Source organism: Nelumbo lutea, chromosome 8 (genome assembly GCF_056320005.1).
Source record: "Nelumbo lutea isolate HS-2025 chromosome 8, American lotus-T2T, whole genome shotgun sequence".
Lineage (NCBI taxonomy): Eukaryota > Viridiplantae > Streptophyta > Magnoliopsida > Proteales > Nelumbonaceae > Nelumbo > Nelumbo lutea.
In genome coordinates this window covers 13460145-13475329 of record NC_142691.1, presented here as the reverse complement: position 1 = coordinate 13475329, position 15185 = coordinate 13460145, and the positions used below count along the sequence as shown (strand labels likewise).

The window sequence follows — 15185 nt, the reverse complement described above, 5'->3', positions numbered from 1 at the left end:
AAATGGCTCGAAAAGAAGAGCTCCATGATTGATGCCTCAGTCCCTGGATATCTGGTGAGTGGTGCTGATGATCTAAAGACGGCCCTGCGCCCAGGTCATGTTAGTGGAGTGTTGTTGACCTTCATTTCATGCATGGATGTCATTAACTGAAATGACTAAGGAGGTATTTGGGATGTGGATGAGTTTAGCATAAGAGGTTTGGGCCTTTGGGGTTGTTATATCACTTATATGGGCCTGGGACTAGAAATGCGGATGATCAGAGCCATAGGCTGTCCTCTTTTTTTTTAACACAAACTATATTTGGTAGTGATGTTAAAGTAAATTCCTTTTGCAAATTTGAATGACATGGCATGGCTGTTCATACTTAGAATCACTTGTTATCATGTGTTTTGGAAAGTGAAACAAACATTTCGAAAATGCATTTTCTGGGTTCATCATGATTTGCTGAGAGAGAGAAATATGTATGGGGATTTTCCCGTGTCTTTCACTCTTTTAGCTTACAGCCACTTGTTCAGTTAGGCTGGGCGCCCGTCAGACCAACAATGGTTCAATCAAACATGTCGCAAAGTGGGATCAAACTTTACTAGACTCCATCAGCGAGCAAGCAGAATGACGCCCACCGTCTTGGTCCTTGCATTAGCTAATCATAATAGATCTCCCAAATGGCCAAACCTCCTCCTGCTCGTGGTAGACTAGGACGTCTATTATTATCTCACATCAGATCAGAAAACATGGGTTTGATCTCATTTCCTACCAACCTTGGTGAAATGGCTCTCTTAAAAAATCCCCTGGTTTTCTTTGTTAAGAACAAGAGCACAAGCAGTTCATTACACTGAAACACATAATGTTTCCATGGAGCAGATTGACTCATCGTTTGTTTCCGTCTATGAATGAATTAAGCCCTCTCTCCCTCTCGTGGATGCACCTATGGGCTATGGGCTTGATTGATAACAGTGACAGATTGACTCGTCGCTTGCTATTTGCTTTGTCTACTTATTATTGGTGTAAGTAACCCTGTAACGCAAGCTTGCGTCTCTCAAACCCTACAGATAGGGCTGTCTTCCTCGTGTGAAAGCAATCACGATATTAACCTCAAATTAACAAGCAAATAGCAAACCCACGCAGCTTCTGATCCAGAGTGAGCTTGGATAATGCATCTTTCGCTCCTCTAATAACTTGTAAATGACACGAGTACTCAAGATGTGAGCATATTGAAATGAACCAACTTTTACCATAATGTAAAAGTCAAAAGCAAAAGCAATGGCGGGTTCCTAAAATAAAGGGTAAACCAGATCTTACATATGCCTGCTGCTTCACCACTCACTAGCATAAGCACATAGTTTAGGAGTCGGCCCGTTAAGTATTATAAGCATTTATACTTGACCCTAATCTATTCCAGATACAATATAAGAATTTGTGCTCTGAAGAAAAAATAAATAAAAAGGCCAGGTCTCTGTCTGGAAGCACCAACCATGGCTGCTCATGCGGTCTTTGCTGGCCATGTTGCCTGAGCTGACATGATTATCCCCACAATCACACCGAACAACCCAAGAGCACTACCAAAGATCTCGATAACAAGAATTTTCACAAAAAGTGAGGAGTTCTGAGCATCAGACAATGCACAACTGCTTCCAATTATTCCTACACACAACCTGTTAAAAGAAGAGAAGACAATGTATTAGCTTACCAACATGACTGTCCTAGAATTCCTGATTGAATGAAGCTATTGAAGGCTGACTACATACCCACAAACAAGATTTGCAAAGCCGACAATAATGCCTGAGGCAAAAATTGCATATCCGGCTCTAAGAGACTCTGGTGCATACATCTTGGATGCTGGAACACTCTCTAGCTTTGTTTGCAAAATGATTGCCACAATGACACCATAAATAGCAACAGCCTCGCAAAATATTACACTGAAAACAGGAGACACCTTCAAAAATCAACAGAATCTGAAGACTATCTTACAAAGTTACAATTAATGCTTTCTGAAGCCTATGTTAGTGGCTTAGTGCCAAATGCCAATGTATATCCAGCTACAGAAAACCCCATCATAAGATACCCGACAATGAATTTTGATTTTTAGATGTAGGAACAAAACAGAAAACAGTAGGAATCAAAATGCTCAGGCAGATGAATACCCATCCAATAAGCTGATTTTAAAAATTCTGATATTTTCTTAACACTTAAACCTCCCTCCCTCCCTCTATGCCCCATAAACCAATGTATTTGTACAAAAAACCCTTTCATGTTTCTCTTTTCATTTTTATTTTTATGTACTCTATACTTACCACATAGGTACAAGTATTCTTAATTTCTTGGTGTACTGAAATATGGATAACATGACAAGTTTGAACATTCGCCTCGATGGGCAACATATGCAGGAAGAGTGAAAAATTCCTTCTTGCACTACCCTTGCTATTTTGTGCTCTTCTTTATTTTGGTTTACTTCAATCAGCATCATGGCCATCCTTTTTTTACTCTACTATCTCTCTCTCTCTCTTTTCTTCCTTATTTTTAGTTCATGGTTCTAAATCAACATGAAAAATAACCCTTATGATAAGAAGACTTTTTTTAGAAAAAATATGTCCATTAAAAAGATATATGCATGTTGAAAGTTGGGGAACCTCTACCATTTCTTTTATTCTTTTTATCTTTGTTAGGTGTGAAATGATATAATATATCTCAGTAGAGAAATAAATTTTGTTTCTTTTCTTTCAAAGATCAACCATCTTCCTACTCCAGGTAGTCCATGTGCTACACTACTACTAGTCTACCATACATTTAGCAAATGTTTTTTGTGGAATGGGGTGGAGAGAGAGAGAGAGAGTACCTAGAATTTGTCCTCTTCTTAAATTTATATTTCTAATAACAAAGTACTAGTAAATAGTAAAAAAAATAAAGAAATGGCATGCTGCTGTTGAAACAACCCATATTGCCACTATAGTGCTTTGTTATAGCAAAATTATATTGGCCTCCACCTATGATATCTATACCTGTACAACACTGCCATGTTGTGTATCATAATTCAATTTTCAGTCTAAATTCTGTATCTGGTAGCATATTGAACCATGTCCTTTGTGTGTATGGTAACATAGCCTTTCACTATTACTTTTGACGGAAATTTGAATCAAACTCCTCGAACAGGATACTCTTCCATAAAATCGAGGACCATTAGCAGGCAGAAAGGTTTATTGGCTAATTTGCCTGGCCTGCCTCCTAGTTTTTCTCAAAAATCAGATTAACAGTTGATGAATTCCTTAAATACTTCAATGTTGACATATATCACTATTATTCCCCTCAATATCTCAGAATATTTAGAATCACTTAGGCTAACAGAGTGGTTATTTGAATTTTGAATTGAACCTAGACAAGTCGTCATCAAAACATAGAACTTAATCTGACAAAGCCTCGTTCTAACTGTTTGGGTCATCTATAATAAATACTGCCTCACCATTATATATAGGCTCTGTTAAATTAGGAACCTCAGATCTTTCTCACTTCAACCCATGTACAGGACAGTTTCATCTTTGGTGGAACCATTTTTTATCAGCCATCTTTTATGGAGCCATCAATTAGCTCTTACAGAAAAGCAAACCTACATAACACAGAATTTAAATGACAGGGGCTTTAAACACAATTCAAAAGATAATTGAACCACAAGTATTCATAGGATGGTTGTCCCAAAAATTTCAATGTCTCAGTCCACAAAACTTTCATGCACTTCTCCAACAGTGTTCTTCAATAGGAAAATCTTCAGAGAAGGGGTAGGGAGAGACCAACCACAATGGAGGGCAAAAACCCATAGTTTGATACTCTTGTATATTAATTTCTTCCTTTCTCTTTTTTCTTTTTCTTTTTCTTTATTTTATTTTTTTTTTTTTTTGGGGGGGGGGAGGCATCAAAAACTAATAGAAGCCTACTCATCCCTAGAATCATCAGTTGTAACTCCAAATAATTGATGTAAGACCCTAGCCTCAACTTTAAAAATGAACTCCAAAAAGAAGTCTTCCCCTGAAAGACCCTGCTGCTCCTTTCATTCCAGACAGTCAAACAAATAACAATAGGCAACTGATTCCAGAGGATCTACCCTTTTTTCGATAAAAAAATAACAGATTTTATTAAAGATCAAAAAGGAAAACCTGAAGTGCCCAAGAAGGCATCAGGATCAATACACAAAACAGCAAATGCTTAAAATAAACATATAGATAGCCTTGTTATAGCAGAGCCCCAGGACCTGTCATACCCCAGTCACAACCTTGTCTAGATCTCCTGCTCTGTCCAAAGAACAACTAGGGAATTAGCATATCTGGGAGTCCACTTGAATGAGCAGTTTAAACTTCTGCCCAGGAATGCTTCCCTAACCAAAAATCTGAACCTCCAAGGAAGGTCCACTTCAGAATTTAACCAAGGTATCCTCATGTCTTACCCCTTCAACCACGGAGAATAATTGGAATCTAAATCTCAGAAGGCCCTTAGAGAGGTTTACCTATGTCCTAATACCCCCGATCAATGGGTTTGGACACTTAACCCTGCTGAAAAGTTTTCAACTAATTCCTTTTTCAAGGCCTTAGTGTCAAATGATCTTGAAACTAGCTTCCCGTATAAGAAACTGTGGTGTTTCCATATCCCTCCTAAAGTTTCTTTTTTTTTTTGTGTGGGAGGCATATCTAAAGAAAATAAACACCTGTGAGCTGCTGCGAAAGAACAAAAGTAGATGGTGTCTTTCTCCTCATGTTTGCACTCTAAGTGATGATGAGTCGGCTGAGCACCTTCTACTGCATTGTTCCATAACCAGGAAGATTAGTGTCACTTCCTCAGGTTAGTTGGATTCAGCTGGGTGTTCCCTAAGCAGGCAGTAGAGTTTATTTGGCAATGGCAAGGTAGAGGTTTAGGAAGTAGAGGCAAGGTGTATTGGAGTATAGTGGTTCAGGCAGTTATGTGGGGTGTGTGGGAGGAAGGAAATAATAGAGACTTTGAGAACAAAGCCAGAACAGTGGAAGATCTGATCTCCTTTATCACTTTTCTTTGTAACCTTTGGGCAGTTAATTCAGGAGAGTTTATCGGTGCCTCTTTGAATGATCTCCAAAGAAATTTAGCAAAAGCCCTCTACTCTTCCCGTGGTTGTGCTGCACATATCCATTTCACTTCGAGGAGGGGGTGACGAGATTAAGTTTTGATGGGAGTGCCCAAGGAAACACAGGTAAAACGGAGATTGGAGGTGTAATCTGGGGTAGAGATGGGAATATATGTTGGATTTTCACTGGTCCAATAGGAAATGCTGACTCTATGAAGGCTGAGATTTTGGTGGCACTCAATGGGCTTCGATGTGCTAGAGTGTTAGGTTTATCCTCTCTAGACGTTGAGGGCAATTCTGCTAATACTATAAAATGGCTAGGGGAAAAAGATAGTGATCCTTGGAGGTTGGCTCATTTTCTGGCAGAGGTTAGCGACATCATGGGCTCAATGAATGTGAAGCTGGTTTGGATCCCCAGGGAACAAAACACTCTAGCAGATGGCCTAGCTAAAACTGGTGCACATAGAGGATTTGTGTTTGGCGATAGATCTCTGCCTCTGTAATTTCTTTTTGCTTTCTTTGGTATTGCTTCTTGATTTACATCTTCTCGTGCACCTCTTTTTTGAATAAATTCTCAGTTGCTTTTGCTCAAAAGAAAAATAGCGAAGTAATGACCACTTTACAGTCTCCTTTAATTAGTACATCCCTCCAGCTCGTGACTTGAGCTGTTGAGCAATTTAAGGCCTTGAAGCAGGGCCATCAACTTCACTGTCAAAAAGTTACAGATAACAATCCCACCTGAGAAGCTCAGCATGATGTTACCACCTTGGTCCCTTAGTACACCTCCCACACTGGACTCACCAGGATTGCCTAAAGAGCATCCATCAAAATTAAATTTGAGTGTGACTGCTTCCAGAGGTTTCCAAATAGCTTCTCTAAGCAGTCTAGGTACAGCAACATTAGCCATTACCTGACACCCTCTAAGAATATCATCCATGTTTATCCCATGAAATTCATCACATGCCAATACCCAATGAGCAACTTTGATTTCAATTAACTCAGTACGAATTTCTACATTAGTTTCTTTGTTTTCAAACAATCTTGCATTTCTCTCCCCCCAAATACACTATAAATTGCTACTCTTAAGCAATGCCAAAGCATCTTCATTCTCTTTGTATAGCAACGCAATAAATCTCGTGAAGATACCTCCAAGATGCTTTGCGGGGCATTCCACCTCTTGCCAAATAAAGAAAAGAAATGATTCCAATTCTACAAGAGAAGGGGCAAGAGAGAAAAAGATGATCGGGGCTTTCTCCACTCTTGAGACAAAGAATGCACACACGAGGGGACAAGCACCAGTATTTTCCCAGCAGAAAAACTCAACTTTGGGCCGAGGGGAGCAGATTGGTAGCAAGATCAAGGACCAACAAAAAAAGACACTGAGAAAACACCCAAGGAGCTGGGTATCCAAACCCTCTCATATGAACCATTGAAAGAAATGGAAGACACTACACTACTCAAGTTGGAAATTAGGCCAACAGAACCTTCCAACTCTCTCTCAAACAAACCCCTCCTAAAACCTAAGTTCCAAGAGGAGGTGCCTAGGTCAACAGAAAACATATCTGAAATGGGATTGTGTTTCTTCATAGAAATGTTGTGAAGCCATGGATACTGAATTCAAAAGCAACCTCTCCCCACCAGAGATCTTCGCAAAATAACATCTTGTTCCCCACTTGTGGGTCATATCTGATAAATCGAGAGAAAGTAGGCAGTATGGTCATAATAGCTTTTCAAGGACAGCTTAGACTTAGATTTCTAGGTCCCTCCCATTGGGGTCCACGCCATAGATGCTCCTAATCACTGAACGCCACAAAGAGTCACTCTCCTTTTCTTTTGATAAGTTAAAGTGTCACTCTCCTTGGGAAGCTTCCATAACCACTTTCCCAGTAAGGCAATATTTTTCTCCTTCATCTTTCCTAATACCAAATTCCCAATCCACCTAGCTCCTTGCTTTTTGAAACGTTTTTCCAATTTGTCAAGTGATTTTTTTTCTCATCACCTGGATCCCAAAGAAAATCCCTAATGATTTTTTATACTCTCAAAGTGACCCTTGCAGGAGTTTTAACTAAAGCGAAAAAATACACCAGAAGATTGGAAGAAGTGGACTTGATTAGGGGTGGATTCGAGCCGAACCGAGCTGAATAGTACCAGGCTCGAGCTCGGCTCGAGACTATTCTATAAGGCTCAAGCTCGGCTCGAGTCAAAAGTTCAAAAATTCGAGCTCAACTCATTTTATATATTATAAAAATATTTATTATATATTTTATAAATATTTTATAAAAATAAAAATTATATATAAAAAAATATTTTATATTTAAAAAATAAGAATTATAATAATTAATAATTATAATATTTTTATTATATATATTATTTTCTATAATTTTATTATATATTATATATATCATATATATTCGAGTCGGCTCGCGAGCCTCACGAGCCGAGCTCTAGTAGGCTCAAGCTTGGCTCATTTATTAATCGAGCCACCGAATTGGGCTCGAGCTCGATTGAAACCGAGTCGAGCCGAGCTCGAGCAGCTCGTGAAAAGCTCGGCTCGTTGCCACCCCTAGACTTGATTAGAGTCATCCCTCCACCCCTTGAAATAAAATCAGTGTTTTAAAGGTGCAAGGCACAAAAATTAAAAAAAAAAAAACTCAAAACTCAAAAAAAATACCAAAAATAAATATTAAACATAATTTTAATAAAAAATATAAACTCAAATTTTAAAATAATTGTTTTAAAAAACCTATTGTTTAAAATAAAAATACATAAACATAACATGTAAAGTATATTCAAATGAAAATTTAAAAATAAAAGCAAACATATAAAACATTTTCAAGCATGTAAAACCCACAAAAATAATAGTATCATCTAGAATCCTTCTCAAGTTAACTTGGTCTGAGTGCTTCTATACTCCCCAAAAATAATAGTATCATCTACGAATTGTAAGTGGGACACCACCTGCCACTCCTTACCCACCCTAAAGCCTCTAAAGATACCTCTATCATCATCTCTCCTCAACAACCTACCCAACAACTCAACCACAAGAATGAACAACACGGGAGAAAGAGGGTCACCTTGTCTGAGACCTCTTGTGTCCCTAAGGAAACCTTTAGAAACCCCATTCACTAGAATAGAGAAATGGGTAGACACCCCATGATCCAACCAACCCATTTTCTTCCAAAATCCATTCTCAATATAATCCATTTTAGGCACTCCCAATCAACATGGTCATAGGCTTTCTCTAAATCTAATTTGTAAACAAAGTCTTTCTTCCATGATGTCCCCATATCCTCAATTGCTTCATTGGCTATAAGACGTTGATCCAAAATTCGACGATTCTTCACAAAGGACCCTTGCTCATTTGAAACCAGCAAATGGAACACCTCTTTAAGCTTCACTAGTAGAACCTTGGCAATTATCTTATAGATACTTATTCTAAGGCTAATTGACCTAAATTCATTAGGGGAATCTAGGCTGGAGCATTTTTCGAATCAAGGATATGAAGGTTGCATTCATTCCCTTTCCTATTTTTCCCCATTAGATCAAATTTAATAATCTCCTAGCACTCCTGAAAGAAGACCATAGAGAAACCATTGGGCCTCAGCGCTTTGTCCCCATTCCCATCACTGCTCTTCTTACCTCCTCTTTGGAAAAAGGCTCTTCTAGCATCCTCATTTCAAAATCAGGCAATCTGTCCCAAATTAAACCCCCCACCATAGGATGCCTTCTCGCATTGGGAGCTAACAATCTTTTAAAGTGTGAGATAAGAACCTCCCCAATTTCATCTTGGTCTAGGATTTCTCTCCCCTCCTCCACTAAACACCAGATATAATTCTTATGTCTCCTCCCATTTTCCATCCGATGGAAAAATTTTGTATTTCCATCCCCTTCCTTAAATCATTTGTGCCTAGATTTTTGTCTCCATCCTCAGTTTAAACCTTCTTTCACTGTCTACCTCTGAGATAGAGACACCCTAATCCAATTCCAATTTGTCAATTATATCAATCTCCTATAAGTAAGATTGAACTTTGTTGACATCAATTCTTCTAAATGTTTGAATGGTCCAAATTTTCAGCTCCTTCCTTTCCCACCAAGAAATCACATTTGGTTTGAAGGATTCATGGGAAATCCACATATTTTCAAATTCAAATAATGTTGGACCTCTGCCAATCCCCATTGTCAACAAGATGGGAAATGGTATAGACTATAGAGGATCTACCCTTTAGTAGAGAATCCACCCATCCTCTATGAAAAAAGTTCTGACACAATTTTGAGGAACCACCCACTGTCTAAGGAAAGTTTCAGGAAATGGCTTCAAATCATGTAAGTAATTGGGCAGCATATGAGTAAATGACCGGACAACTCAGGTGTCACACCAAATAGACTATTAGACTATGCACATTGTTGAAAGTCATGCCTTTCTTCAAAAAGAGATGAACAGTTCGGATCCTATCCCAACCAAGAGCCCAGAAGAAGAACATAGTATTTGAAGGGATCTGTATTTTCCAAATCCAACTCCAAGAGTCCTTCAAAATTCACTACATAGAAGCATATTGTTTGTTGCTAGACTTGGATCCCCTGTTCATAGATACTGAAGTTAGGTATAACCAACAGAATTGAGAATCACATTCAAACTTTAATATCTACTTTTGTGGAGTATTTAAGGCACTAAATGATAAATTTAACTTGCTACTTAGCTAGCATCACAAGTCCAACAGACTCATTAAGATTTTGAAAAAGGACTCCATTCAGTACAATTTTTTAGATCTGTAGATCTTGAAAGGAGAAAATGGTTAATGGGTTTTCTAGTAACACAAGAAATGCATTGATGAGAGAAAAACCAAGGAAGAATACCGGGTTTGTTGAGAATGAAACTAGTGAATTACGAAAGACTCAACTTAAGAAAGCATGACTACAAACTACTCATAAACCTAAGTAATGACATAATATAAAGCCCATCCAATTCCATGGAGTTCAATTTCGGCATAAGGTTCATTAGAGCCCATTTCCATATCGACTACAGACTTCAAAACCTAACGGACAGAAAATCATGTCCAGACCCGATTAATAACCGAAGTCCACCTAATTCAGGTTTAATGTGAAAGATTTCTAGACTAACAAACAAGAATGGAAATCACCCAAAATCAATCTAATTCAAGAGGGAAACAACACAGACATACAAATCATGTCAGTCAACAAACAGACATTTCTGTTTATTTAGCTATTTAAGGCCTAAATTCAAGCATTTACCTGATGAGATTCTTCGAAGTGATGCGTGGAGCTTTGATTGCAGCGCCAATCAAACTACTTCCCGTTATATAAATTCCCCTAAATTTTAATACAAATTTAAGCCTCATATAAAATCAGTCAAAAACAACAAAAATTCATTATTTTTTCCATAATAATAATGACCGTGATAAGAATAACGAAATTGGTTCGTACCAAGCAGCACCGAGAACGGAAACGCCGATTGAGATCGCAATTCCGATTGCCGAAAATGTGTAAGGTGAAATCTGCACCATCGTGATCCCGATCGAACAATTGTAGGGTGAAATCCTTTGTGTTCTCTTCTTTTTCTATAAATTTATTCTGGTCTAGTTAGGTTTCTCGATCAAGGCCGAGAGAGAGAGAGAGAGCGCACGAGGGGAAGAGAGAGGGGAGGAGAGAGTTGCAGAGATTATTAGACTTGAAGCCAGGTATAAGGCTGTAAGGCCGCGTTTGGGAGTGCTTTCTCCTCTAACTCGGATCGATCCGCTGCCACACACGCATAAATAGGACTGTCATGGGGTCGGGTCGTGTTGGGATAGAATCCGCTGCTACACATGCATATATCAGTCCCGCCGAACCGATTATTAACCGGAACAACTGCCACACATGTATAATGGGGCCGTCAACGGGTCGGATCTGATTCGGGACAGAATGTATCAGTCCCGAATCGATTATAAACCTGGACAAAATAGGCTCAGAACCGTCCCGATTATTTATATGTTAATAAATTAAATGCTTTTAACCAAAATTATCTTATATTTTATTTATGAAATTTACCCTTTTAGACATAAAATATAATAAAATTATAAAGAAATAAAACTATAAAACTTTTATATTATTGACTCAATAATCAAATCAAGACTTAATCAATTCAAAACAAACAAAAATTAAAATTGACCTAATTATTAATCGAGACAAAATTACATTTAATCAAGTCCAATATAATCGGTTTGATCTGGTAAAACCGACCCATTTACAATTAGGGTGCAAAATGGATCAGATCTGATTTGAATCAGGGTATATTCAAATCCGATCCGACATTGTTCAAGTCAAATCCAATCGATCAAATCCGATAGGGCTCGATTTGAATTTGAATCCTATCGGTAAGTTGGATCTTCGAATTTGATCCAATCCAACTTGTTTTCTTTAAAAATTAATAAATTATTAAAAGAAAATTTAAATATACAAACTTATATATATATATATATATATATATATATATATATGTTTTCTAAAAAATATATAATATAACAAACTTATAAAAATATAATATAAAAATATATGTATAAATAAATAAATAAATAACATATATGTATTTATAAATATATAATATATATCGGGTCAAATCTTTTTGGATCGGATAGGGAATGACCCGAATTCGATCCGATTTCTGATCGGATCATATTCGATTTGAAAATCCTAACAGGGATGATCTGAATTCGACCAAATAGTGTCGGATCTTGGATCGGATCAGATCATGATCCAATCCATTTGCACACGTATTGAAAATCCTGAATGTGGACTTCAGGTAAGGCTGCAACTTGGACGGACCCAACCTAATCCCAATAGGATTCAATCTAAATTTCAGCACAAACTAGGCTTAAATTTTTACACTCTAGCATTGCCCAATGGCCCAGACCCAATTTCAAGCTTAACATCAAGCTGAACTGAGCTTGGACCTTGGTTTGAGACCTCAAGGTAGGCAGGAACTAGATTGAGCTCGGCCTTATCCAAGTAGAGTCTGCCTGGCTTTTTATAATAAAAATTATCTCATGTATGTATCTACATTTTGTACTCATGCTTATGTACACAATACACCATAGAATGGGGTTATATTTGTATACATTTTTTATGATGTGGTAGTTGTTTTTGTTTTAAAAAACAAAAACATTTGTTGATCAACCTTGATTGAATAACTTTTTGAAACAATAAATTCAAGTATCTTTTTTAATGTTTTTTATTTATATATCTAACATATATAAAGGAAGGTCTTCCAGTTATACCCCTATCATTAGACACGTGGCATTTTCTGAGAAGTTGTTGTTAAAGCCCACAACTCACTATCACCATTTAAGCAAATCGCCTTTTTCATTTTCTGAAAAGCTAGACACATGGCAATTTTCTGAGAAATTCCTACTAAAGCCCACAACCCATTACTAGGCTACAACACCCCTCCCCCCACTAGGGGTGATCATGGGTCGGGTTGGGCTAAGCTTTGCACTTATGATAAGGGCTATAGCTTAGGCCCGGGCCCAAGGTTCTGGGCCTAAAACATAATCCCTAGCCCAGGTCTATATGACATAACATGAATATAAACTTATTTTATACATTATACATGTCATGTTATTATATTTATATATAAAATATATATAATATAATGTAAAACAACATGTATACATTATGCACAAAATGTGCAAGTGTAAATATATGCGGGCCGAGTTGGGCTCGGGCTAGGCTTAAAGTATTAAGCCCAAGTTCAGCCCTAAAATTTGCGGGCTTGATGTGGGCCCGGTGTTGGGCCAGGCTTGAACACAAAACCCAGGCCCAAGCCTAGAATTTTCAGGTCAGGCTGGGCTGAAATGACCACCCCTACCCCCCCACCATTCAGACATGTAACTTTCTCATTTTTCTAGAAAGCTAGACACATGGCATTTTCTAAGTAGTTGCTACTAAGGCTCACAATCCACTATCACCATTTAGACATGTGGCATCCTATTAATTTAAGAAGTAGGATTCAAAAAGTGGGACCCATTAAAAGATTTACCATAAACCCACGTTCTTTTTTAATGATTTAAAAAAAAATACTTTATTAATTACAAACTTGATTTAAGTTTTAGGAAGCAACCCAATTTAACTTTTAAAATTAAATATGTCAAAATAGGTTTATTAGATAAATAGTAAATATCAAATAAAGTGGGTTACTGTTTACTAATAAGATCTCATTTAATAACTTAAATCAAATTAAAAAAAAACATAAATTAATAGTGGGTTTCAAATAAAATAGGTCAGAACATATTGTCAATTACAAAGATGCAAGACACATATTAATTTTTGATAACTAGATAGTAAGTTTCAAACTAAATTATACACATTTAGTTACCCCGTACTTAATACGAGGTCATTTTATAGTTACACATTATAGGGAACTCAGGGGTGGGGAAAAAACATGTGGAAATCCACTTTCATTATTAATGATGTGCAAAAATGGCACACCACTCACCTGTTTTCACGTGGATGTCCAGAGCCACCTCTGACCACCTCGGAATATGATGTGGCATCACCTCAAAAATTGTTTATCAACAGCGTAGTTCATGCCACACCAAAGTACCCAAGCTCGGGGAGGACTAGCCTCTGACGTCGGTCATCACCTCAAAGCGTTTATGCAATCCAAGCATCTGATGAGTTATCCGGCCTCATGAAGACCGACCTGCATCATTCACTCTACTTGTACCTTTCATGACATTTAATGCCTTACTGATATTCGGGGGGGGAGGGGGGCGCATGTCCCATGTAGTGGCAGTTACATGAATCTCCCCCATTTCTTGGGAAAATGGTGAGCGATTGATTTAGTGACTTTTCCTGAATGTTCCCTAAGATTCCGGTGATTGAGGCCTGTTACCTCTAAATATGTCAGAGACGTTATGGTCATTCCCGAGGCCTATATAAGGGTAGTTCCTCGCCCTCAAACGATATGCTCTCGAATAGCTCTTTATCCCTCATTCTACTCTCCCCTGTCCTAATTTGATACTAACTTGACCATCAGAACCTCATGACCCGGGCTTTCTGACATCATCTTTCTCGCAAGTACAACTCGTGCAGTCTTGCCTAATTCATCACTCCAACAAGGATCAGAGCAGATTGAGCAGCATCAGTTGTCGAAGAGACATCAATTGACCATCAAATTCTACTTAGCAATGCATTTGTTATTTGCAAATCATCTATTTACTTCTTGTAGTGGTTTGATTTAAATTTTGAAATCTATTCCGCAATATACTATATAATCAAATTATAAGGATTCAAGCATTGGCTGATGACTTTGATGGTGTTTGATATGGCTTCCGTTCTTGTTTGTCGATGATAAACGTTGTGGCATCTCCTACCATGTTGTTTGGTTATGGGTTTTTGTTGCGGTTTTTCATGTGTTGAAAAATTAATTCTGCATCTGTCATTGATGGTATAACTATAGCCCATACACTCTATACTCTTAATTACAATCGAAGAGTCTAGATTGATGACAAGCAATTTTTATACTACTAGTCATCAAATTTCAGATCCAACAGCTGAAAATAAACGAGGAACAAATTTATGGCTCAGATTGATTTTTTCCTTGTCCAATGTATCATATGCGAAAAACTACCATATGCACTGTGTTAGCACATTCTGAGCAAATGTAATGGTCCAATAGGTATTAATATTAGGGGTTTTAACTGTTCAATCCACTCCTAGAAATCTTAGCTCTACCACAGGAGTGGAATAAATCCAAATCGTAAATTGATGTTAAATCCACGGTGAATTGAATGGCAAAGGTGGTAATCAAATGGGAAAAAGACATAAATCTATTATGGATAAGACATCGTTCACCATGTAAGATCCAGATGGGATCCACGTAACTAAACAATATTTTTCATGGAAAAACAGAAGCGCTTACATGGCACTGTTTTTTTGATAAATAGAAGTGGTGTTAAAAACATCGAATTTGGATTAAGCATCTATATGGCATTAATGTTGTTGCTCCAGAAAATGGTGACACATCAGTGCCATATTGGAAAAGATGGTGCTTTAGGAAACGCCAATATGTTTAAAACTATTTTTTCATAAAAAACGGTGTTCTAAGCCACAC

General features: G+C 37.6%; 1 protein-coding gene across 1 annotated transcript; it reads right to left on the bottom strand.

Annotated features, from left to right (window-relative positions):
• Positions 1-1203: 1203 nt before the first annotated feature.
• LOC148842826 (V-type proton ATPase subunit c''2) lies at positions 1204-11030 on the bottom strand. Its single transcript, XM_088959590.1, has 4 exons — positions 10520-11030; positions 10328-10405; positions 1746-1916; positions 1204-1652 (listed from the first exon to the last, which is right to left on the bottom strand). The coding sequence occupies exons 1-4, from the start codon at positions 10597-10599 to the stop codon at positions 1481-1483; spliced, it is 501 nt and encodes a 166-aa protein (XP_088815716.1). The 5' UTR covers positions 10600-11030; the 3' UTR covers positions 1204-1480.
• Positions 11031-15185: the final 4155 nt, after the last annotated feature.

Coding starts and splice junctions, on each gene's coding strand:
- LOC148842826 (XM_088959590.1), bottom strand. CDS start 10,599: ATGGTGCAGATTTCACCTTACACATTTTCGGCAATCGGAATTGCGATC. Junction 1,917..10,327: donor ACTTCGAAGAATCTCATCAG/GTAAATGCTTGA, acceptor TCCTGTTTTCAG/TGTAATATTTTGCGAGGCTG. Junction 1,653..1,745: donor TTTGCAAATCTTGTTTGTGG/GTATGTAGTCAG, acceptor TTCTTTTAACAG/GTTGTGTGTAGGAATAATTG.